The sequence below is a fragment of the Clarias gariepinus genome, chromosome 11 (genome assembly GCF_024256425.1).
Source record: "Clarias gariepinus isolate MV-2021 ecotype Netherlands chromosome 11, CGAR_prim_01v2, whole genome shotgun sequence".
In the NCBI taxonomy this organism is placed as follows: domain Eukaryota; kingdom Metazoa; phylum Chordata; class Actinopteri; order Siluriformes; family Clariidae; genus Clarias; species Clarias gariepinus.
The window spans coordinates 27,897,629-27,924,584 of NC_071110.1; the positions used below are offsets into that span (position 1 = coordinate 27,897,629).

Sequence of the window (26,956 nt, forward strand, 5' to 3'; positions counted from 1 at the left end):
TTTTCTGCAGGAGTGTACCCATTTAAAAATCTGTGTTCTAGATGTTGTAAAGATGTTCAGAAATGTAGCTTTAAACTTTTGTAGGCACAAAATTTCTAAAAAAAAATAAAATAATAAATAAATAAAAAAGGGTTATTTTTTTTTGTTTTGTTCATTTTTTGTTTGTGTTTGTTTTTTTGGCAGGGTTAGCCCATACTGTATATGCACAGGCTGTGTAACTACACAAACTGTTTATACTATATAACACAGATATAATAATAATAATCTAACGTCTTGATCATAGTAAATGGGCAGGCTAGTTTTGTTTTTTGTTTAGTTTTTTTTTTTTTTTTTTTGGGGGGGGGGTGCAACAACAGGATTGGAGCATCCTCTGATAACATCAGTTTAAGGATTATAATTAATATAATAAATAAACTATTTAAAAATATCAGCGTGTTCTTACTACGACTATAACTGTCATTTAAATGCACCAGAATGCTCTTGAGACATGCAGGCACTCGTTTCTTTTAACATCTCATAATTGCTCTACTCATATTGTAAAATTCTATCATGTAATATGGCATTATGGCAAGCATATGACTGCTAAGCCATCCTTACAAGCTTTTATAGTTTTTTTTGTTTTATTTAACATGGTGTTATATTATGCATGCTAAAGTAATAACAGAATGGCTACAAGATGATGATGGATTTGCACTGCAAGCTAAAGTACATTCAGGTATTTTTATGGTTTTATATTACTGTACGTCTATATTGCTTGGGCATGCTAGAGCAATAAAACAATGACTGCAAGAATTTCTATAGGAAAAGCCGATAAGTTTGCACTGCCAGTTATAGTACTTTTAAGTACAGCAAGCTAAAGTAAATAGTTTTGCTATTCATATTTGTTCATACAAATCATTCGTATTTAATAGCAATATTTAATTCACTTGATTTTGAATTATTTCAAAGCGAATATTATTTATAATAAAAAAAAGTAAACTATGTTCTGACATAGCCTACGTTCCCTCTTCACTGTGTGTGCTACAAGTTTTTCCTCATTAATTTGTCTCTTTTTGCAATGCACTTACAGTATGCATGCAACAAGCATGTGTTAATTCTTTTTATTTCTGCTTTTTCAATTGAAGTTGATTTGATAAATTGAGAATTTTAAAGAAAAAGGTAAGTGCATTCCTTTAAAATTATTTATCAGACTACAGCCATCATGCCCTGTTTGAATTTGCTTAAAAACAAGCCATATTTTGCGCCAAACTAGACTCTTGTGGACTTCCATAGTGACAAATTTATGGCCTTTTTCTCTCTTTCTGCTCGTGTGAATGTGGGGTAAAACCAAATGAAACATGTACAACAAAGGAAAGGAATTTCGGTCTTCATGGAACAGACGAGTAACTGACGAGTATTGCCTTTTGAAATCAAAGCATCCTGAAACGTCAGAATCATGGACACTTAACGTTAATGATGTCGGTACAATGCTTTGTACATCAGTGCATTGACAGAAATATAACTCACTCTCAGAGGTTAAAAGCAAACAGCACAAAAAGCCATTTTTAAATTCTGCAGTTATTGCTGCCACACAATAATACTTTAAGTACCATTTGTACTTATTTAGTTTGGCCAGACAGAAAGCCAAACATAATCAATTCTCAAAATCTACACACGCCCATGCGCGCACGCACGCACACACACACACACACACACACAACTGAGATCACCAGAGCCCCCTGAAGTCTAAGAGTCGACTCTAATGGAAGACGTATATAGATATCTGTCTCTTTACATATTTGTAAACCATGAGAGTATTAGAGAGCAAAGGAGAGAGAGGAGTGTACAGTATGTATTTGTATGATACAATGAAAGTACTGAAAAAAAGGTCTCTTATTATATTATAATTTCAGTCTCTGAATAGTTGTTTCTGACATTCAGCATGTCTTGCAAAGTAATATGTATTTATATAACTTACAGTAATATGTACAGTAACCTAATGCACCTTTTATTTACACTAGTCTCATTCATTGATATTTCTATTCTGGTCATTTTGCTCATAGTGAATATAATAAATCCTACTATATTTGTAATAAATATAATTTCAGTTTAAAGGATTTTCATTTTTCATTTTATTACTGTATATATATTTTTCACTTTGTCGTATCTCTCTCTCTCTCTCTCTCTTATTATTATTTTTTTCTACTTCATCCTAATCCCACATTTATGTCACTCGTATTGTAAAAGGCCCTGGTCTTGCTTCTAACTGCGTATTATCCGAGTGGAGCGGTAAGCCGGTAAGTGCACATATATGAATCATTTACATGCTTTTTTTTGCATTGGTTAACTTGATAAAAGCAGCATAACAAAGAATCATTCATTTTTGGAAGGGAAGAAACTTTTTTTTCCTTAAAGGGGTGGGATTGTCTTAATGTACTAAGGAACTTATTTTATAAGAAGTTTCTTCTTCCCCCCTTTCATAGCAGTTAAGTTTTCATAGCAGTTAAAGACTACCTAAAAAGCAAGAAAAGTTGAAATCATTAGCAGGCACATGTGTTTTTGCTAAATATGGATATTACACTTAAACTGCCCTGGAAGGCCACGGTACGTAAAATAGTTTCTCTTTTCTAACAAATTGAGTTTACTTCTTAATTCGAAAACTTGCATGTGCTGGAATAGAGAAGGCAACTAACTAAAAGAGTACTGGACCTCCAGGACATGTGATTGCAAATAAAATGTTTCTGATTTTGGGCTGGATACTTCTTAGTTAAGGTGCTTAATATCTGGGATCTATTTCTTTTTTAATGCTCGCACTTATGGTTAACATTTTATCCAAAACATAGTGCACATGCTGTTTACATTACAATATTAAAATGTCTGCAGGGGGAATAATTTGAAATTTTAATTTTTCAAAATAAATAACTGCATAAACACCGGTATAATTAGTAAATGATTATCTTTACATGTAAAAAAATACATTTTATGAAAAAGACCAATTTAAGTATCTAAGCAACATGGAAAGAGAGTCTATTAGTGTCAAGAGTTTCAGTCACAAAGACTGCTCCACTGGCTAGTGTTTCAATACTGAGCATATTTATGGCAATTTTATGACTTCTGAGGCTTTTTTTTTTTAGACTGTACTGAAATATTTCAGATTTACAGTTTTGCTTTACAGTATATTTAAGCCCCTTGCAAACCAAGCATTGTCAAAAAGTGTCCAGCCCAAAAATCTAACTAAATATTTCTAAAATATATTGAGCAGTTTTCTATAGAATATATCATATATCATATTAACATTTTGTTCCATAAAGATAAAACAGTCCATATTTATAACATTAATTATGTATCCACAATATCCATACATTGGCCTATTTCTGCACATACACTTGATTTCTATGCCTTTGGTGATGCTTTGTTGTCTGCTTTGGATCCTGAAAGGCCGTTTTCTGTGTTGTCATTTCCTGAACTCACGAGGCACTCTTTACTGCAATGAAGAGAGGAAAAAAGAAAGAACAAGTATTTGTGAGTTTATACATTTTATTATGTAAGAATAAACAAATCCAGAAATTAACTGAAGTTAGAACTAAAAGTAGGCACAAAAAGTCCAGTAAAAGAATCCATGTACTGTAGTGCTGAAAAGGAGAGTGCTTCTGTAAGAAGGCTGTAAGAGGTTATTTTAAATGATAAAAGTCATTTAAAATGGCTGCTGATATAATACGAGGACTGTACTGACCGTACTGCAACAATGGGCATCACTTTTATATTAACTGACAGGTCGTTCTAACTGTGCATGTTCGTACTGTAGGAAACTCTAACTCTATAGAAACATACTACCCAACATCCCAAGCGATGCATTTGTGCCATCATTGCCATGTGCCATCAATAAATTATATATATATTTATTGATTGATTATTTAATAAGAAGTTTACTTTAGGTCTTAACAATCTGTATATAGTACACATAGTCCAATCCTGGCGGCTCATGCCCAGAGTATACAGTAAGCTCCATATCCACTATGACTTTGGCAAGCTAAAAGCTATTATTGAAAAATAATTAAATAAGTAAATGGCTGATGGATTGATTGATTGATTGATTGATTGATTGATTGATTGATTGATTGATTGATTGATTGATTAAGTAATACATAAGCTGATTAAGCACAGAAGGATGATTGTATTCCAGCCTTTGATCACATTTTGTTCAAATTCTAGCCACTGTTGAGATGTCGAAATATTTATGACTTTCTAATTTAGCTCTTTTACATTTTATAACAAACAATTCTGCCATCTACATGCACAATTATTTGTAACTGGGACTTGTCCTATTTTGTTTGATGTTATTTAATAGTTGGCAATTTGCCAACACACTGACTAGCAGGTTTGCTGTCTTATACCACTAGTAGGGTTTAGGTTTTTTTTTTTTTTGTTGTTGTTGTTCTTGTTCCTTGCCAAATCACACAATGTTTCCTCTTGAATCTGCAAAGTAAGGTAAATTACCACTTACACTCAAGTCTAGGACTGGAGTTGGTTTTACCCCCACATAACAGAGCCCTTTTTCTTTTCACTGATGTCTTAGCAAGTCCAAAAAAAAAAAAAAATCTTTTGACAATAGGAAATTATAAATGTTATATTATTTTTATAGCATCAAGGATTGGCTCATAGTCTCTTCTTGTTTGCTCTGGTGATGGACAGGATGACAGATGAGGTTAGACAGACATGATGTTTGCAGATGACATTGTGCTTTCAGGGAACAGATGGGGAAAAATCTCGAGAGATGGAGGTATGCTCTGAAAAGCAGAGGAATAAAGGTTAGCCGTAACAAGACAGAATACTGTACATGTGTGTGAATGAGAGGGACCCAAGTGGAACGGTAAGGCTACAGGGGTCAAAGGTAAAGGATCTGAGGACTTTAAGTATTAAGGGTCAACGGTCCACAGCAACGGAGAGTGTGGAAAGGAGGTGAAGAGGAATGTACAGGCAGGATGGAACGGGTGGAGAAAAGTCTCAGGTTTATGTGATAAAAGAATATCAGCAAGAATGAAAGGAAGAGTGTACAAGACAGTGGTGAGACTAGCAGTGATCTACGGCTTAGAGACAGTGGCACTAAAAAAAAAGACATGAGGCAGAGTTGGAGTAGCAGAGCTAAGGATGTTGAGGTTCTCTTTGGGATGTTGTCCATCAGAGGGACAACCCATGTGAGATATTTTGGAGATAAATACAAAGAGGCCAGATTGAGTTGGTTTTGACATGTTCTCAGGTGAGATTGTGAGCATATTGGTAGAAGAATGCTGAGGTTGGAACTGCCAGGCAGGAGGCTTAGAGGAAGACCAAAGAAAGGATTTATGGATGTAGTGAGAGAGGACATTAGTTGGTGTGAGAGAAGAAGATGCAGAGGATGGGGTTAGATGGAGGCAAATGATTCGCTGTGGCGACCACTGAAAGGTAACAGCCAAAAGAAAAAGAAGAAGAAGAAGAAGAAGAGTACTGTCACATCTGAGCCACCTCAGCCCTGGAGATTAAGATCTGGCTCTCCAGATTACTGAGCCGCCGCTTTGTCTCCACCTAGTGTGTCTGCATGTGTATTTTTCACCATTAACTTCACTAGCACCGAATCAAGTTCTCCTGTGTCGACCCCATGTGTCTCCCTATTTATTCCAGTCGAACCCATATCACTTCGTCTGTTCACTGTTGTGTACCACCTTGTGTCTGGCTTTAAACTATGTGCTATTTCTCTCCCAGGACTGAGCTGTATCTGCAGGCGAGGCTCCTTTGCGTGGAAGGCCTTCCCAAAGGGCAAGGTTAGGCTGAAGGGATAGCAGCCCCTATTTCATCTCAAAGCTTTGGACGAGTCCTGTTTGTTTGTTTATGACTGAGTTAAGATAGCCCGCCTGCAGACCCAGTCTGGCGAAGTAGCAAGCTGCTTGAGTTCTCTGTTTTTTTGTGTATGTTTTTGTATTATTTGGACTTTCTACATTAAAAAAAAAGAGATATATTTCATTCACAATGCATCTGCGTTCAACTCTCTCAACATGGAAACCATGACAAGTACATCTGGACCTCCTGACATTTTCCATTCTTCCAGTGTGAGTTTTTTATGCTCTGTAGTGACCAAAAGTCTTTTTTCTTTAAATACATGTGTGTGAATGAGAAGGACCCAAGTGGAACGATAAGGCTACAGGGAGCGGAGGTAAAGGAGGTCTAGGTTACTCTTGCTGTTATTGACAGCTTGTGATTTCTACTGTTGTATTTTTTTTCAGTGCAACTTCACAAATTTGCATGCAACACCATGCATTTAAGTAACATTTCTTCCATAAATGTAAGGGTTCACCAATGTTCTGCACAACTTCAACAATGCTCTTAGTAGTTTTCTGCTTGATGCAGAGCAATAAATGACCCTTCTGAAACACAGGTAAATCCTACAACTACTCGTTGTATGAATTAGGGTTTAAAGAATTGCTAATTAACTGTTAAAATAATGGTTTATGAAGGCCTACTGTAGTGCACACTGCTGAAAAGGTTAATGCTGGCTATTATAGTAAGGTGTCAGTGCTCATGAGGGTCCGTGCTCACCACCAAATCTTCTGGCATGCATCAAGAAATTAAAACAACTAAGGAGATTTTAAAGGAATGGAATTGGGTTAAGAACCATCAAACACATTATTAAAACCTGTAAAAAAAAAAATCAGAAATAGAGATCACTTGGTGAAATATTGACAGCATGTATTAAACCACTCAGTTATTCTATAAATGGATATTTTATTCTTCCCTGATGGCACAGGCATATCCCCAGACTCAAATTGTGAAAAAAATGCTTCATAGAGCAAATCATTTTCACACAAGAATTTTTAACAAATCCAACTTAAATTTTAAACAAATCCAACTTACTTTTTCTCTTGGGCCTTGTTGAGAAAATGGACGACGACTGCCTTTATTACCATGACTATGATGATCAAGCCGATAAGCCCTCCAATCACAGACACAATGATTTTTGTCAATGTGTTGTCCACTTCCTTAACTGTTGGACAAAGTAACAAAGGACAAACTGAATTATTGTTAGATTTTTACAATGCTGGAGGCAGCAGGAGATGAACATGATACTGTCGAAACAGCTGCACAGTTACAACGTACAGTAGCTTACACAAGGTACAAGGTTTAGATTAAAATATACTTGCAGTGGTAGCCTACAACAAATACATATGACATTTAACAGAATATTTTAATGTATTTGATATTTTTACTAATTTCACATTTTGCACAGATCTCTAACATACCAGCCCACAAACATCAAGGATATTTGTCAAAGAAGAGCCCGTTCACCATGTGGAACTACAGTACGCCCTTTTGAATCCATTGCATTTTCTGCCTCTCAGTACCCTTTCAATAAGCATGTACTGTATTAAAGCAGTAGAACAAGAGGATACTGTCCGCTACTAGTTAATCGATTACAGATGGTATCGTTCTTTAAAAAGAGTTGGCAAATATGCTTGGAGGCCGTCCATATACTTTGGTGGCCTGCCCAAGTAAACGCTATGAATTGGAACCACTGCTGAGACAGGTATTGGGTTTTCCCCTAACAACATCTATTTTTGTCACTTGAACTTCTAGTAAATTGCAACAGATTGACACATTGGATCTGGCATTCAACTTTGGAAGCTGGCAAACTTGTCAGGCAAACTGACCCAGGTAATTTTCTCTGCCTAAGATGCATGTAGCAGTTTAAGCTCCTAGGAACCTACACATAGCCTTTTGAAACAAATGAACCTTCAGTAACAAAAAGATAAATGTGTTAAGAGTAAACATTCTCAAATCAGAGCAAGTAAACATAGAGCATCAATATATATGCTTTGCAATGTTTTATGTACTACAGTATATGTTCGTTTAACCAAATAAAAGAAAATGCTTCATACATAATAAGCAACTTGATATCAAATATTGAGAGGAAATTAATACACAACAACTAAAAAAACAACTGTCGATATATTGTTTGGTGCATGAAATGGATTTTTGTAGCAAAGTGGCATACTGGTTACCAATGTGGCCTTGCAACTTCAGGGTCATGGGTTCGAGCTCCGCCTCGTGGTCTGTGTGCATGGAGTTTGCATGTTTTCCCCGTGCTTGGTGAGTTTCCTCAATGTACTCCGGTTTCCTCCCACAGCAAAGACATGCAGATTAGGTTAACTGATGTTTCCAAATTGCCTATTGTGTATGTGTGTGTGTGTGTGTGTGAGCGAGCATGTATACTGCAGTGGATTGATACCCTGCTTCGATATAGGATAGGCTCCAGGCCCCTGTTACTCTGTATACATGATAAGTGGCAGAGAAGAATTCATTGGATTACTGGATTTATATATACTTGCTTTTACATTAATAGATATTCTGTCTATAGATTTGGCAAAAGTACATACATTTAAATTCTTTTAAACCCCTCCTAATAAATTCCGCTGTTAAAAGGTTGAGGTGGTTAACTAATTCCTTTGGGCCCACCTTAGTAACTCTCATGGCCACAGCAGCAATAGCTAAAAGGGAAGCCTAATTTCTTAAAAAGCTGAAGAAAGCATGCTTTAACCCAGCGAACCACTGAATTTATAAAAACATGTTTCCCCCATAACAGAGTGGTATTTTGGTTCCATCTCAGAGGATAGGAAGGCACTCCATCAAAACAGTGGCATAAAGAATCAGCAGCTGATTGGAAGAGTGCAGCTTCCAATGATGGAAGAACTTTACAGAGCTTACAGTAATGTATAGTAGCAGAAATCTGTTTAATACCCACAGTGCAGAACATTAAGCCCAATATCGTTTAGGTTCCCCTTGCTCTTCTGGGCCAACGCTGACCCTTCTGGGTATGACTCCACCAGACATCTGTTATATGATCCTTTAGGTCCATGCAGAACATCATCGTTCCCAGGACTATTAGATTACTCAGCAGGGTATCTACGTACCACTGTCCCCAACATAACATCACCGCACATTACTCTGTAATGCACCACTATGGTCAACAGCTGTTCCACATATTCTGGACTTTGATTCTGGAGTGCAATACAGTACACTATTATCTTCCTAACTGCATTAACCGTAAATAATTATTTAGTGCAATACCAAGTAGTGTCAGCATAACCTTAGGTAATATTTAATTATCCTGAGATAGGGGACTTTTAATTTTTTATGAAATGTAATCATCTAAAAAATATTTTACTTTACATGTAATCAATCAAGCATTGGAAGAACAGGTATTGTTGAGTACTGTAGCATAGACGCAGTCATTGGTTAAAGTATTTTAATGCAGCATATGAAAAACAAATCATGCTGACTCTTCAAAATTGAAAGATGTCCATCAGTGCAGTCATCTAATTTTTTTAGTTTTATTTATATAGCACCTTTAACAATGATCATTGTTAGAAAGACGACAAATTATTATGAAATATGCAAAATATACTTTTTCTTGATTGTACATGACATATACAACATCAACTTATAATCATCTAAATCAAAAGTGTTAAGATTGTGGTTTTCCCTTTTTTCCATTTTTTTCTCGAAAATATTTCCGCAAAGTCTGAATCCTCTTCATTGCATATGCTGTCTGTAACAAGTAATTAAACAGAGAATTGTGCCACGGTGAAACAGACTGATACTGTAGATGGCAGTGTTAAGCTCAGTATGTGTAATCGGTATAAACCAATAATGTGTGTAACATAACAGTTTTTTTGTTTGTTTGTTGTATTTTATGTATTTAAATTTTTTGTATTGTTCTATTTTATGTTTGTTTACAGCTTAACAGTTGCACTTACTGTATACACTCACATGATATAAAGACTTTCAGTCTCTACTCTCCACTTGTGTAGGATTGTCCTGTGGCACGGCTCCAGTCATTGCTAATCATTGTCTTTGCATTCCCCAGTTTCTGCCAAGCCCTACTGGCCTCCTGCTAGAAGATCCACTAGACCAAGCCTGTTTGAATACTCTGTCTCTGAAACAATAGTAATCTCCACCTCAATTGTCTCTGGCTCAAACTCTGACAATAATGTACTTTTCAAGTGGGAGTAACGTTAAAAGTATGTTATTATATGTTATAACCCATACACATCCACACACACACACACACACACACACACACACACACACACACACACACACACACACACACACACACACACTGGCCAATTTGGGAATGCTAGTTAACCTAACCACCATGTACTTGGATTGTGGAAAAAAAAACGGAGTACACGAAAATAAACCCACCAAGCATGGGGAGAACATGCAAACTCCGTCCACACAGACCAGAGGCAGGACTCCCTGGAGATGTGATGCCACAGTGCTAACCACTATGTCACTTTGCCGCCATAACCAGATGCAACTAAATTCAAATTAGAATTGATTACATTAAATTAAAGAAAAACTTTATAACAGCTAATGCATGCAGCGTCATGAAAAATGCCATTGCTGAGGTTTATCAATCATTTAAAGATGAGGGTAAATAAGTTTCTCAAGTTAATTTCAAATGTACATACAGTACTTGTGGTAAGTGCACCAATTATCAAATCGAACAATACAACAAATATATAATTTACCTTTTTTCACTTATTCTCATATAAACAACAACAATAATAATAACAATAATAATAATTTATTTGTCAGTGTATATTATTATGATTATTATTATGATTATTATGGTTGTTGTTGTTTATATGAGAGGCACAATAAGTGCACCAAAGATATAATAATAATAATAATAATAATAATAATAATGTATTATTTGTCAGTGTATATAATTATTATTATTGATAATAGTATTATATTGTTAATATTTAAAACAACAACAACAACAACAACAATAATAATAATAATAATAATAATAATAATAATAATAATAATAATTCATCCAATTCTATAAGCATTATTAACACTATTAGCATTAAGAAAACACATACACTACCGTTCAAAAGTTTGGGGTCACTTTCTAACTCCATGACGGTTCCTGATTTTTAAGGAATGCTGAAGGCGTCCAAAAAATGCATTAATCTCCTTTGAACAGTTAATGGTGAGATTTTTTTGCTACTTCTGCTCTGTAAAGACTTCATAACGCCTCTAATCTCAGGTGCTGTTAATTGGTCATTTTTCAGGCTGATAACTCTAAATGAACTTCTGGTCTGCGGCAGAGGTAGGTCTTGGTCTCGCCCTCCTGGGATGGTCTTTATGAGAGCCAGTTTCATTATGGTGCTTGACGGATTTTGCAAATGCACTTGACAAAACTGTTCTTGCAAGAACTATTACAGAAAGGCTGACCTCTGTGTCTTACTGTTGTTACATAATTATCTAATTCCATATGTGTTATTTTATAGTTTTGAAATCCCCAGTATTGTTGTAGAATGTAGAAAATAAATCACTAAACAAAAACAAAGAAATTCGCAAGTGACCCCAAACTTTTGAACGGTAGTGTACATTAAACACTATTCTAAAGGATTTAGAAAGATTCTTACGCTGGTCAACAACGATGAGGTTGAATATGGCACTGTGGTTTCGGTTCTTCTCTTTGGGGTTGCGGGCAAAGCAAATGTACTCGCCCTCATCCTCGAAGGTGACGTTCGACAGCACGACAGAGATGTTACTGTCCTTACTGGAGCCCACAAACGTTATGCGGTCATGGTATGTCATCACATGGTTTACGTCCAAACCCTCAGCTGGAACGACTCCTTCACATAGCTGAAGGGAAAAGAATCTTTACTGATGTGTGGAGATGCATCATACCACCTCTAGCTTATAGGACCAGTTATGTACAATACCGATATACTCTATACCTATACCTAGGATAGATTCCTGTGGTAGAAGTGGAGATGTCTCCCGTGCTTGTTTCCTAGCCAAGTAACTATAGCAATCTTATAACCCCATATAAGTAGCCTATAAACCTTCATTTATTTTCTTACTCATACTTTTGTTTTCAAAGAATCAAGAAATGCAGATTTTAATAATATGGCACTCTAATGATTTTCTACATGGTAATAAGCCTTATTTTGTTACATAAGTGTATTAAACCTGTTAGGTATGTACCTTTACTCTTACTCACTCAGTTATTGCTTATACCACTTGCTCAAATAATAATAGTATAGTATGTACATGATAAATGTATGAATCGGTGTTAAATGTTAAATTTTACTAACTGATAAAGATTTGAACAAACAATGCTGCTGTGAACAAAACAAGCCTCAGCTTTCATGTAAATATACAGTATATTTATTTATTTATTTATTTATTTATTTATTTATTACATATAATAAACCTGTTAAGTTGTCTGTACATCAAGATGCTTTTTTTTACATTTTTGTCTGTCTGTCTGTTTGTTTGTGCACGCATCACGTAAAAACAACTGAACTCATTTTAATGGGTTCTCACAGCTGTATTTGGCCCAGCTTAAGGTCACATATTGGCTTTGTTCTATTGTGATCAGTCCACAGAAAGAGAAGATATGGTACTTTAAATAAAATTTAAATGGCCCTAAAAAATCGACTTGAAAAAAAAAAAAAACTTTAAAAAGATCATGAATTCATCTCAAAATTCAACAGATGGCGCTGTAAACTTTTTATACGTGCTTTTGACTGTGCAAGTGAAATCTATTTAATGAACACAATCTCACATCTTCATTCCATGCACTTCATGAATGAAGTTCATTCCAAAATTCACCAGATGGCATTGAACATTTTTAAAACGCGCTCATGACTGTGCAATTAAATTCCACACAAACAAAGTCACGGGCACATCTAGTTAAGTAATTGATCAGTTCAGAACCATTTGTACTCAGCCCTGCACTCTATCCACTCCTGTACTTCCTGGTGAACTTAACTTCACGTGCCATCAGGTTTTATCTAAACTCCATAAATAAAATGTACACTTCTATGATAAGTGATGAGACAGTCTGCAGAAATATTTTAACATTAGAAAGATTAAGAAACTCATTGCTGACTTAAAGAAGCTGAAGGTGGACCACTGGCTGCTTCATCTCCATAAATGGAACTGCCATGACTAATGACGCTTAATCTATGTACACCCTTAGATCCACAGAAAACTTCATCTCCTATACATGATATATCCTAACAGTATGTCGGGATAGGATTTTTATTTATTCATAATTTTTTTTGTGATGTGAAATATTGGACTCAAAGCCTTTTTTTTTTTTTTAGCAGTAATGTTATTATGTTGGAGGCTAAAGGCTTATGGACTTTACAGAAACCAATCGTTCTACTTTAGGACCTGAACTTGGTAACAAGCAGGTCGCGTGGCATACAATAGGAAACAACAGAAAAAGCTGGCCTTGCTGGTATCTTGCATTACCGCTAAACATATAGATAAACTCAGTTAATTGATTTTTATGTATTTTCTTTTATTGTGGTCACAAAATTAGCATGGCTTTTATATGCCACACATAAAGTCACCGTTATAATGTAGTATTAAGCAGGTTATAAGAAAACAAGCACATAGTTAGTCTAATACCCTCATAGTAATAAAATCATAGTTCTATTCTCAACTTCATTTATTCTATCTGTTTTCTTTATATGATCAGTTAAGACAGTTAGGTAGGTCTGCAATAATGCAAAACTGATGATCTCACCTTATTCAATGTCCCATTGTCATTATAGTTCCAGTTGAAGTACAGGTTCTTGATGCCAATACAGCTACTGTAGGTACAAGGTAAAAGGACCGAGCTACCATTCATCACCTCAACTGAGCTAACCTTCCCCACTGATACTTCCAGTGCCTGTGCACACCATACCCCTAAAAGAAATAAAAAGAGAGAAATAGAAAGAGATTAGATCGTATATTAGACCACGTAGAGTGTAGATATAGAGTTTAAAACAAAAATCCAAGCTGTCCTTTGTAAGTAACATTATTAATGTAATCAATTAACGTATGCCTGGTTACATGAAATACCAAAAGGTAATTACAGGGGAATAGTACTTTTATGACAAAATTCAATCCTATTCTACTATTGATATAAAGCACGAAATGGCCTCGCTCCATGGTCCCTGATTGAACTGCTAGTATTCTCCTAGTACCAGACCCTTGCTTGGCTTCACCACAGCCCAGACAAGCACCCCCTGTCCCCATTAAACCCCGCCCCAAAGCCCCAGAGCCCGAAATCAATGGGGAATTTGCATGGGGTGGAGATCAGAAAAAAAAAAGAATTAGAAACTGTAAAAAAAAAAATTATAACCATCTGGAATACATTTTAAAAAGCCCCATAAAACACGAAGTTAAACAAGGGAATATCTTGTTTACTGGAACAGAATGTTCTCAGAAATGACCCCAAATCAGGGTTAGCACATTTAAATGGAAAGTGGGGTCATTTCTGAGAACATTCTGTTCCAGTAAACAAGAAATTCCCTTGTTTAACTTCTTGTTCAATGGGGCTTTTTAAAATGTATTCCAGATGGTTATGATTTTTCCATTAGCGTGTGAAGCTTAATGTCAGACTGAGTGTGACTCCTACAGACTTCCTTAAGGTACATTAATACGAGGGTCTGTGGTTTAAAAGGGCATATGTACAATATACTGGTCAATAGGATAAGGTGCAGTGATTTGGAAAAAAATGGATTATGATGACTAGAATCATAGTGATCTTTTATCAAGGAAAATAACAATAAAAGACTAATAAAAGCACCATATAAAAAGGACTATATACATAATTGTTCAGTTGTTCATATTTATTCTTAGAGAGAAATGTAATAAATGAACACAAATGTTAATTATACTCAATATATCAAAAAGCTGTGTAGAAAAGAACTAAGCAGGAGCTTAACAAACACAAAAGGCTTGGAATATCTACATGAAGTCTCCACCATCTGCACATGAAAGTCACAGGGACAAAGAATGCATTCATCATAAACCTCAAAACCAGCAGAAAACCTTTTTTTGTTTTACATCATTTTACCAAAGTAGTTTTTTAAAGATTTAAAGTAGTAGATTTCTAAGTCTTTAAATGTGCCGAGGCTTGTTTTCCAAGACTGGTGGCTCAGGAGGATTGCTGACCAAGAAACAGTTAAAAAGTCAACCATTAGCTGGGAAAATTTTGTGGGACAGTATTGTAAAATGGTATTATAGAACCATTTCCAATCAACTTGGAGTTCGAAATTCTACTATGAGAAATGTGATTGTGATTATTCACAAAGGAAAAGTATTCAAGACAGTTGCCAATCTTCTCCGAAGTGGAGGTCCCAGATCATTCACCCCTAGGTCAGACCATGCAATGCTCAGAGAAATTAGAAAACCCAAGACCTACATCTCAGACCCTACAGGCCTCACTGAGCATTTTAAATGTTAAAGTCCATGACAACCCAATTAGACGACTGAACAAGCACAGTTAGTTTGGAAGAGTTGCCAGGAGAAAGCCTCTTCTCTCTAAAAAAAGAACAATAAAGCGTGACTAAGGTTCGCAAAACTGCATCTGAACAAATGATGTCCTATGAGCAAATGTGAAGTTTGTTTGGTGGAGGGGTGATAACTGAGGGGTGAGTATTCTGTGAGGCCATCTGTCCGATAGCTAAAGTTTGATCATGCAACAGGACAAGAAATGGAAGCACAGCAGTACAGTATATCTAAATCAGAATGGCTGAATAAAATAGAATCAAGATTTTGGAATGGCCTTGCACAAGGAAAGAACCACAAACCTGGTCAACTACAAACCTGTAAAGAAGAATGGACCAAAATTCCTCCAAAATGATGTGAGAGACTGATAAAGTCATACTGATAATGATTTATTGCTGTGTTATGAGTTATTGCTGTAAACATGGATCTTGAAACTATTGATTATCACAGGGGTACTTACAGTAGTATTCCTCTCATGTTTTTTTTTCAGGTCATCTTTGTTAAATAATGGCACGATAAAAAAAAGGTATATGTTTTTGTTTAGATTGTGTTTGCCTTATACTGTGACCCACTATGATCAGATGATTTCCCCCAAAACGCACATAGATTTAAGAGTGGGGGTACTAACTTTAAATGGCTATGTACTGTTTATAAACACTCAAAGTTTTGGATATTTTTTTTTCTAAATAGCAGACAAATCTCTATTGGAATTAGAAGGTACTGTATATTTTTTGGACACAACGTCTAAGCCCATGGTGTATCCTGATTTTAATCAAGAAAGCATTGTCCTTTGGCCACTGCAGACATAGGTGAGCCATGGATGTCCATCATCCAGTCACCAGTTTATTATCCTGTCACATACTTGGTGATCAGTCATGCCCAGTTTGGCATGGTAGTGTTGATAATGTCATAGCTGATCAGTGTATCTGTAGGCGCTACATTGTTTCTCGGTGGTAGGCTGGACATGACAACTCTGGTGTTTGAGAATAGTCGAGATGCTCTCTCGCGTATTCTGCAAAATTCTCTGGCTGTGCTCTCATGTCGGAAATGCAGCTCATTGGTTCCAGTGTGCATTATGATATACTGTATTTGGTGTTTGTCAGTCTGTCTTTTTGTAGAAGCTCCAGTGCATGGACGGTGTTCCTACATTTGAGTCAAATTGTTCGATGTTTTTGTGTTGCCCTGCATTAACATTGTGCAGCTGATAATGATGTACAGTATATAGTTAGCACAATGTTGTGCAGCATATTCATATTTATTTATGACACTTTCTATTTGTTTTGTTAATGTGGAACATGTGGTTGGTCCTTTTTTTACCCTGTCATCCTGTGTACTGTACTTAGCACAGATAGTACCTGAGTTGCTTAGTGGAGTGTTTATTGTGAAAACTTCATTGGCATGGCAACAGTGAAATGACAACTCAATGATAAGGCAATCAGAACACTATCCGATCTTTCCGGTCTGCCTGGACCCTATCCCAGGTGACTCAGGGCACAAGGAAGGAGACACCCTGGATGGGAAGCCAGTTCATTGCAGACCATTATAATCGAGTACAATTTAATTTTTCAGAGGAACACTGTTAATAATGCATGTGCTTTATCAGAGCAGAAGCACATGTTGAATTATATTCAGTGAGGTTAGTCACAAAGCACTTAATATAATCTGACAAGCAGCTGGTAGTACTACTGTATGTTTATTAGTTAGTTTGTTTGTTTGTGTGTTTGTTATTGTGTCATTTATTATCAATTAAAAGTAAAATTCAATGCTCTTAGTGCCAAAACAGACTTTCTCTTCTTCTTACTGCCATCAGAGATATGCCATCTTGGTTATGTGTATTTTCTGCCCTAGGGCAATGGTTCCAAACCCTGGTTTGCTGAGTTTCTCAGTTCCCAGGAGACATGATTGAACCAATCAGCTAATTAATCAGCTAAAAGACTCGACTGGTCTTTTCTGGATAGAGGAGGGTTTAGCAGAACAGGGAAAACACTAAACATGCAGGACCAGCACCTCCAGGATCAGGGTTAGCAACCACTGCCTGTGTGAGGTGTGAGGTATATAATAACAAATAAAGAATAACAAAAACTAACAAATTAATAAATTAATTAATAATAATAATAATAATAATAATAATAATTATTATTATTATTTTTTTTATTTTTTATTATATATTATATATACTATATACTATATATATATACTATAATAATGATAATAATAATGATAACCTCAGCTCTCTAATCTTGAAATTCCCTTGAGCCCTAAAATGTCTAAAAGAAATGAGACTTCAGGGCTTTTATGCAATCCCAGTTTATTACATATAGAAAAAAATTCTGTTAGACAGCAAACTACATTAGATGTAGTTATATACACTAGGTGCTGTAACTGGTAATGGATTGTCCGCAAAACCAACTGCTGTCCCGGACCTCACTGCTACTCGAGTACATAATATTATATGATAAAGACAGACAAGGTTCTGAATACTCATACATGACCTTGTCTGTCTTTATCATGTCATAGCATGAAAGCAATACAGCTTTCACATGCATAAGTTACATGCACGCGAAAGCTTTATCCAGTGTGTGTTACTGCATGGGACAGCGTCGATAAGACTACTAGTTAGCATACTGGCTAAATGCCAGCTAGGAATGTACAGAAACAACACAGATAAACAGTGTGTGGCACAGACTGTATATGACAAAATAAAATTAAAAAAAACTTTTTATGAGATTTAGATGTTTATGGATGAAGCGGGTAAACAGACGTATTGAGGGTTAAGTATTTTCTGACTCTCACTCTGGTATTTTCAACATGTGGTTTAGTGGAAGTGCTGAGAGGAGTGTGCTCAGCGGCTATTTATACATATAGCCATGTCATCTCAATATTTCATTCCGAGCAAAGATACTATTTTGTGGTGTGTGTGTGTGTGTGTGTGTGTGTGTGTGTGTGTGTGTGTGTGTGTATGTGAGAGAGCACGCACTGGCTGGCATGAAGTCAGGATTGCACTGGTAAACATGTGCAGGGTAACATGCTCAGCTGCTAGCTGAATACCTAAAGACTGCTAAGGAGTGATCAGAAACACTTGACTATTTGACATCCTCATAATATAACACCAGTTTTTTTTTTTTATGTTATGGAATAAACGCTTAATTCTACCATAACCTTGAATATCTACACAAAGTGTTGTAAAGAAAAAACATCTGGGTAACTGTAACTTCACTGTGTACAGCTGCAGTACAGTGCAGGTCATTTAACAAGGCTTCTTCAGCACGGTTATGTAGCTATAAGTCTGATTATTGGGAAACATAGTGGAATTTCCTTTTTTTTTTTTTTTTTTACATTTTTTTAACATTGCAGGCATCGCAAACAAAGACAGTATTTTTTTGGTCAACAAAACTATATGAAATATCTGATGTGGGTCCAAATTAAAGTTTTATATAGTTTTCAGCACAGGTGTTATGTAACTAATGCCTGAAACCATGCACCTGCGGTTTGTAGACTTGCATCATAAAAAAATGGTATTAAACATTAAACAGTATATCATATATAAATGTGTGTGTGTGTGTGTGTGTGTGTGTGTGTGTGTGCATACATACCTTATTTGTGTTGAAATGATCCTTTAAAATGAAATGCTATGGAAAGTAAAAGGCGACAAATGTTTTTGAGCATGTAACATGATAGAAGCCTTCGTCGAGGCTATTTCTAAGTGGCTATTCTGATATTTTATCCTACTGTAGATTAATCTCATTTGTATAAGCAATCAATGGGTAAAGCTTTTGCCGAAGCCATAAACACTGCATTCAGTAATCACTGCTTCCAAGATGCTAGTAAGACATTCTCTAATCTACTAATTTATTAATTCTATAATTTGGGGTACATTTTACATATGTAAAAAAAATAATAATAATACGTAACAAAAAGACAATAACAAGTTTGTAAATTCCTTCAGTGTAACGTATCTGCCAGATGCAAAGCTTAAACATCATAATCTTCAGTTAGGAGGTAACTACTCGGTTTGTCACATATCTTCCTAACAGAACTTCACACTGCAACTCACAAATGATTTGTCCCAAAGCCAAGTGACCAGCATCACATGATCATGTCATTTATTCTGTGGCATATGTTTTAATCACACTCATGCTGTGCTTCCCTTCGCTTCTCCAAATATACCGCCCTGCTTGCACGAACAGCGTCTCAGTGAGCCGGGTCTCTCCTCTTTTTATCGATTTTAAAAAGGTCTTGATGAGGGAGAAAGTGAAAGTGCACTTGTACTGTATTAATAATGTGTGCACTGACATACTGTATATACACAGTAGACTGATAACGGAATGATGACTGATTATGTACACTACCCTGTAATACTGTATAGTTGACAATTTTCTTTTTTTTTTAGAAAATCGCCTTCTACAGACCAGCAAGAATTATGAAAACTGAAGAATATCATAATTTGCTAATAATTCAATGCACTTAGTGAGTGTGTGAGTAAGTGAGTGAGTAAAAACGTTGGCATGACTACTTAAAGAAAAACAGTGGCTCTTTCTGAAAGCAATTTAATCTGTCACACTGAGATCTTAGCTGGTTAGCGGAAACAGCGCTGACGGCGGTATGTGAGTGCCCTCGACTCTACACAAGCATGACAACTTCACTTTCTGCACAATATAAGCTTCACTATGTGAGTATACAGGCTAATCGATGTGACGATGATGTGTAAAGAGAAGCTAGAAAGCCCTTATTGTAATCATTCGCTTAAATCACCTTTTAAGAATTAAAATTATTAGCGGAAAATAATAGATAAGAAGAAGAGAAGAATTCTTTAGCATTATTTCCTGTTTTCTTTTCTGTAAAGCTGCTTTGTGGTAATGACCATTGTTAATTGCAAATGATTTAATTACAATCATTAGGAATATGTAAACCATTACAGAGTATGTACTGTAACAGCTGACCGTCATTTGATATACTCAATGACAATGAACTGTTTCTCCCCATGTGTTAAAAATGTACGCCACAAAAAAAAAAAATGACGTCGTATGATGTGGCTCACTTGGCTTTGTCACAAATCACTTTTAAGTTACAGGATGGAGTTCTTCTACAGTAGTAGTTTAATAGAAAGAACTTTTGCAATCATTACCATATTGAAATATTCTGAAGTTATTTAAATGAGGAAATATACTCTATACAGTAGTACAGTAGTTATATTAGCCTAATAATAACAAAATAAAAGTTGTTAACTTGTTAACTCTAATGGTTTTCTATTATTATTTTAAAAGCAAGGAATCCTCAATTGTAAAAGCAGACATGACAAAAAAAAAAAAAAACATTCGCAAAATTAAGACAATTTTCACGTTAAGTGAAGCATAGAATGTTTATATATTGTGAGGAAATATTTTGAATTAATACACTAGACGGAGAATGTACCCCACTTTATAGAATGACTCGTACTTTCCTACTTTGCCATGCAACTGAAGAACATCATGCTGTCAGAGCACCTTGATACAGTCTGCAGTGAGAGTGCATTGTGCGCACTTATAATCTCCTCCATTTACCCATCTGTCTCTTTACTCCTATACTGCACCTTCTATGTTCATTCTCACTCGAGTTCCATTACACAAACTCATTTCTGCTTTTTACATCCTTCTGTTTAATGTACAGTACATTCCATTGTGCCAAGCTCAGCTATGCACATAATTCCCCCAGGCTCTTGAAATGGAGTAGGAAGTGATGCTGTGGTATTGCTTACAGTAATGTGTCTGCTGATATAGACTTGACGCTATGGTACTGCATAATGGCTTGCACTGTCTGGAAACTCTGTTTTTTTTTTTTTTTTGCTCTATACGAATTGATGACCTAAACAGTATGGATTGTTTGTATCAAGGTGCAATATCAGGAGAGTTATTAATACACCATGTTTCATTTTGAACTCCCAAAGTTGACGCAGCCACCTACAGCATATAGGTACAGTATAATCCTGCTCACCATAGGTACTGTAGGATACCAGTTCTTGGCCTCCCTACTGCGGACTAGAAGATCCAAATAGATACACACACACACACACACACACACACACACATGTGCGAATCTTATTCGGTAACACTTCTACCACAAGGGTTTTTCTCTCCCTCCGCACCTGCCTGAATGATGTTGCTGCTTCTGCACATGTGACTCACCTTCTGCTGCTTTCTGCTTTCGCACTTTGCAAAAACACCTTATGTCCTAGATTACATCTATCAGTGGATAATCTCAAACTGATACTGTATCTTTATAAAAAGAGTGTTCACGACTCTTAATAATGATGATATGTTGGTTCAGGATAAAAGAATATTATATATTTAAACTGAAAAAATTATTATATTGTATATATAATGTATATTTCTGGGTTAAGGTTAGAAGGTGAATTGAATCCAATTCAGTTTTGTCTGTATAGCACTTTTAACAGTGGACATTACAGCGGAGGAAGTGTCTCTATAGAAATATATAAATGTTGGATATATGTTTTTAATCTATACATACAGTATACTAACCTTAGTACCTGTCTTTGAGAGAAAAAAGAGTTTGTAGAAATAGTTAAAAGGTTACAACTAAAAATAATCTGATGATCTTTAACGTAATCAGCGATATTATTATTTTAGGTTGAAGCCCACGTACATGTCTGTCTGTCTTTCTGTACAGCAGAACTCTCTGTCATAAAAATAAAATGTTTTAATGTTAAGTATCTTATGCCTTGTTTACGATAAGTTGTTCTTCTTTAATTGAGAGCCAAATACAGTACACTCCCTGTTCGGTAACCGAAGAGTGAATCACAGATGAGAAATTTAATAAAAAGTAGATCGGATAAAGATGAAGTTTTCTCTTAAAACAAATCCAGTGCATTAAAATTCATCACTTCGGTGCTGTTATTTTAGCGAAAGTGAAAATATTCAGTTTAGCTTTTCTAATGAACATTTATTGGCGCAGGTGTTTGTTTACATTGAGCAAGTAGCGCATTAGTAGCTTATTTTAAAGTAGATTATTAAATAACTCTAGACAGATATCTAAGTACTGCAAACATTTTATTAAATTCCGTCCAGCAAGTTGCGCGTGATGCTGTGACAAAATCTAGCTGGACAGACATACAGACATACAGACAGACGAAAAACATTTTTTGAGACTGGTTTCGGGTCCTCTAATGTAAAGATATCATTGAAAGACTGAGTTCTGACCAATGTACAGATAAAACCTTTCTGTTGTTTTTTTTATAGATTTCTAAGGAGCAAGTAGGTAACAATGGCAAGATAAAGCTCCCTGAAACAAAATAAGAGAAGTAACTGAAAAGGAACAAGCATCACAAGGGAACCCATCCTGATCTGGATGAATATTTTTCCTTCTACAGCTGTCTACTACATAGTTGACAAATGCACTTATAATCAATATTAAATCCTTGTAAATATTCAACAATTCTGTAGTTTTCTGTAATCTTGTAGTCTGATTAAAAGGCAAAACAAATCTCATGTGATGAAAGTCATAAACACCCCCTACACACACACACCCTACACACACACACACACACCGCACTCACAGGAGATAACCCAGTGTGGCGTGCAGATGCTGTGTGGGTGTGGGTTGGGATGGTATGGTGGTGGGGATTATGCCAGGACACACTGTCACCTTCTAAGACAGAAATAGTACCAGACTTTTGACACACTGTTAAAGGAAGACTGCTGCTCCAAACTATCTAATATTTGCAATCACATTAAATTATATCTAATTCCCAGAAAGGCTGCCCTTTCTGAAAAAGTGCAACCTGGAAAAATGCAAAATAAAATATGCCATGTTGGTCATTATAGTGTCACATCATGTATGAGCTTGTCCCTTATACATAGTGAAAAAATAGATATATATGTATATATACAGTAGATATGTATTAGATATAGATATATATATGTATATATAGATATGTATTTAAACTAGAATGATGGCCTTCAACACTTCAAACATAATGTTACTACATTGACCACAGTGGTGCTTTCGGGTCGTAAATAATTAATCATATCTTCTATTTTCTTTTAAGAGTTAGACCTTGAATTTTAAAAATAACAATGCTTTTCCATATTCTTCTATGATGCCATTTTGACTCCTACTCACTTTACTTCCCCTTGCCAATTAGCCTAATCTACATGTCTTTGTACTGTGGGAGGAAACCAGAGTACCTGGAGGAAACCCACTAAGCAATCTGGAAAAGACGCTAGAGGTTCAAGGCGACAGTGCTAACCACTACGCCATTGCACCGCCAGAACCATCCGAGATTATCCAATATTTCACATAGAACAATGTGAATTTTTTTTTTTTACATTGATAAAATGCAATAAATGATTAAATTAAATAACAGGTAAACTCAATGCCAAAATAAGCCCGTTTGATCAACAAACACCAATCAGCCATAACATTAAAACCACTGAGACATGACGTGGATAACATTGATTATTGACAATGGTCCCTGTCAAAGGGTGGGATATTTAAGGCATCAAGTAAAAAGTTAATCTTCAAAGTTGATCTGTTGGAAGTAAAATTCTCAATGCTATCCACTTCATGTCTCAGTGGTTTTATTGTTGTAGTCGCTAGAAAGAACAGGGAGACTGGGTCAGGGCCACCAAAAGCTCATTGATGATCATGTGGAGCAATGGCTTGACTGCCTCATCTGACCCCAGAGGTAAGGTCTGGAGTAATCAGTCAGTCTAATCCTAGTCAATCTCTCTCAATCACTCACTCATCGTCTCTACCGCTTTATCCTGTATACAGGGTCACAGGGGGGTCTGGAGCCTATCCCAGGAGACTTATGGCATGAGGAGGGGTACACCCTGGACAGGGTGCCAATCCATCACAGGGCACACACACATATACATACAGTATACACACTCATTTATATACTACAGGAAATTTGGGAACGCCAGTTAGCATGGTCTGCATGTTTTTGGACTGTGGGAGGAAACCGGAGTACCCGGAGGAAACCCACTAAGTACTGGAAGAGAACATGCAAACTTCATGCACACAAAGTCTGGAATCGAACCCGGACCCTGGAGGTGCAAGGCGATTGTGTTAACCACTACAATTATGTGCATCATCAGCCATTTATTATTATTTACTTAAATAATTTCTGTAGGCTTCCTGTGACTATCAAAACACCGAACAGATTGGATGTTTTGAACTCATCTTGTGAGCTGCGTGTTGCACACACAGTATACGAATCAGTCTAAGAAAGCATGCTTTATAGTTTCTTAGTTTTAAGTATCTGTTAAAGTATCAGTTAAATCTTCAACTACTCCACATGCCTTATCTGCTTTCATTTTTTTTTTTTTATTTGTTCTTGGTTAATAGTCCTAAATGATTAGAAATGGCCTTATGAGTATTTCAGAGAGGGTTTGTAATGCATTATTTATTAATGTATCTTCAGTCAATTTATTCATTAATTTTGTATTTACGAGGGTTCAAGCTGTTCCTCAATCGATTTAAACTTTACTGCAGTACAAACATACGTAGCCAGTCATAGAATATAAAAATATAAATATATTCTAAAATATATACAACGTATACATTTAAAAAAATTATTATATATTTTTTAATATAATTTTTTTTCCCAATAAAAACACATGCACATACAGTAGCATTCACACATTTAGGGAAGCTGGGACTTTGCTTGGTCACTCCACACTACCTTTGTTTAACACCTTGCCTACACTAGTCAAAATGTTTTGGCTCCCCCACTAAATCAGTGGACAGATAACGTCTAGTGTGGCACTGAATTTTAATACACCTTGTTCTACTGTTCATACTGTATATATTTAATCTAACAGAACCTGATGCGTCACTGTGGAAAACATGAGTACATCATATTTCTAGTGCAAATCAAAGATTAAAAAAAATAATAAACATATGTAATTAAGAATTCTGATTTAAAAACAACCATGTCACAATCATGCTGTATTATATCAGATGATTTTATATCACATGCAGTGTGGGAAATAACCAGCTAGAGTGACCTGCACTTCATTTATTACTCTCTCTCTCTCTCCTTCTCTCTCTGTCTCTCTGTCCCTCTTCAGGGACTATAAAATGACAGAAATCAGTCTCTGTTAACCTTCACAAACTCTTCACATATGGAAGAGGAACTGAACTCTGTAAGCAAATCAACCTTGCACAGCAACAAGTAAATACACATGCCCTTCCAGACCTGACTGGGTGTCCAGTTTTTGCAAGCAGTGCAGAAATCATAGCATTCTGGCAACAGCTCTAGCACAGAAGTGAAGGGTAAGATAGAGGACATAACAGCCAGAGGGGGAAAGGAGAGGTACAGACATAGAGAGAAAGAGAGAGAGAGAGAGAGAGAGAGAGAGAGAAGAGGAAATGGATGGCTATATAAAGGAAAGCAGAAGGCTTACCAATCAAAAGGGTGATGACTATGCTAGCATGGACCCCATCACCAGACCTTGTGCTTCTGTGCTGGAATGATCCTCTAGTCCTCCACACCTCCATGTCCACTTTTCTGTGCGCACGCTCGTCCATCTGGCTGTTCTCTCTCGTTTGTTAGTCTGTCTTGTTTTCCTGTGGCTTAGTTCTCCAGCCCGTGTGACTTGGAAGTAAGGGATTCTTGGGTGGGATGGGGAAGAGCGGAAGAGCGAGGGGTGAGGTGGGACTGACAGCACAGTACAGAGAAGGAAAAAAAAAAGAAGGGGTGGGGGTGAGTGGGGACCTTTCAGCTGGATAAGTCCTGCAGTGAATGCTTACCTCTTCTTTCTCCTTTGCAGTAGGATCCAGTCAGAGAGAGAGAGAGAGAGACGGAGCAGAGGCTGTGTTTTGCAGCCTCTGTGCAAATAGCAGAACAGATTTAAAGAGAGCAGAGAAGGAAGGCAGGATAGGAAAAAAAGACAGCTTTCCCCTTGCAAACCACTGGCTCGCACTCAGTGCCAATAGACCGCTGATCAGAGGAAACACTCAGCATGTAGGGAGAGAGGAGACGTGTGTTTTTTTTTTTTTTTTTTCCCATACAGAAATAGCAGCCTGCAGTGTGAGAAAGCAAGGACGAGCGTGTCGGTCTTTCAGGGAAGCTGCATGTATGCAAGGTGGAGGAACTATGAAGGCAGCAAGCACGTGCCTGTATCTATGGAGCAAAAAAAAAAAAAAAAAAAAAGAAAAAGAACAGTGCTACTGCAGAAGCATGGGGGTGGAGGTAGAGGGTGTTATAACTTCATCTCAGGAGGATCATAAACACTGCAGGCTTTTAGATCGTCATATCATAGGCTACTCTTGTAGACTTTATTTTTCTGACTTTATGAGTTTCTTCCATTGTTTCTGTCTAGTCAATAATTCTACTGTACATCCTGACTTTTGCTCACAAATGATATTTGGATTGTTGCTGTTTTATTCTTTTACCTTAGTCAGTCATAATTCATATCGATCATGTACTATGCATTCATTGTGTTACACATAATACAGTATGATCCGTGCTAGAATGAAGAAGGGAACCATAGTTGATGAGAGTTTCACATTCAAATGTCTTCTGCCAGGCTTGAGCCAATAGCATTAAAGCTCCCAGAAGTGGAATATCACATCTCCTAAGCATTGCTATACATAGCAAGTCGGTTATGTGGTCTCTTCTGTA

At 36.3% G+C, this 26,956-nt stretch overlaps 1 protein-coding gene across 2 annotated transcripts; it reads right to left on the reverse strand.

Annotated features, from left to right (window-relative positions):
- Positions 1-338: 338 nt before the first annotated feature.
- scn4ba (sodium channel, voltage-gated, type IV, beta a) lies at positions 339-26,288 on the reverse strand. 2 transcript variants are annotated; one of them, XM_053507619.1, is made up of 6 exons: positions 26,083-26,288; positions 25,737-25,944; positions 13,577-13,740; positions 11,454-11,676; positions 6,865-6,994; positions 339-3,463 (listed from the first exon to the last, which is right to left on the reverse strand). In XM_053507619.1, exons 2-6 carry the CDS (start codon positions 25,858-25,860, stop codon positions 3,373-3,375), a joined length of 732 nt encoding a protein of 243 aa, XP_053363594.1. In that variant the 5' UTR covers positions 25,861-25,944; positions 26,083-26,288; the 3' UTR covers positions 339-3,372. The 2 variants fall into 2 exon arrangements, with proteins under 2 accessions (XP_053363594.1, XP_053363595.1); XM_053507620.1 differs by lacking the exons at positions 25,737-25,944; positions 26,083-26,288 and adding an exon at positions 13,911-13,987.
- Between the last annotated feature and the right edge of the window lie 668 nt (positions 26,289-26,956).

Bases quoted from the DNA above. Each gene is read 5' to 3' on its own strand.
- scn4ba (XM_053507619.1), bottom strand. From the start codon at position 25,860: ATGGACGAGCGTGCGCACAGAAAAGTGGACATGGAGGTGTGGAGGACT. The intron at 11,677-13,576 runs GTGAGATCATCA...TTTTCCCTTCAG, and splicing joins ACAATGGGACATTGAATAAG to CTATGTGAAGGAGTCGTTCC. The intron at 3,464-6,864 runs GTAAGTTGGATT...TCTTCATTGCAG, and splicing joins AACAAGGCCCAAGAGAAAAA to TAAAGAGTGCCTCGTGAGTT.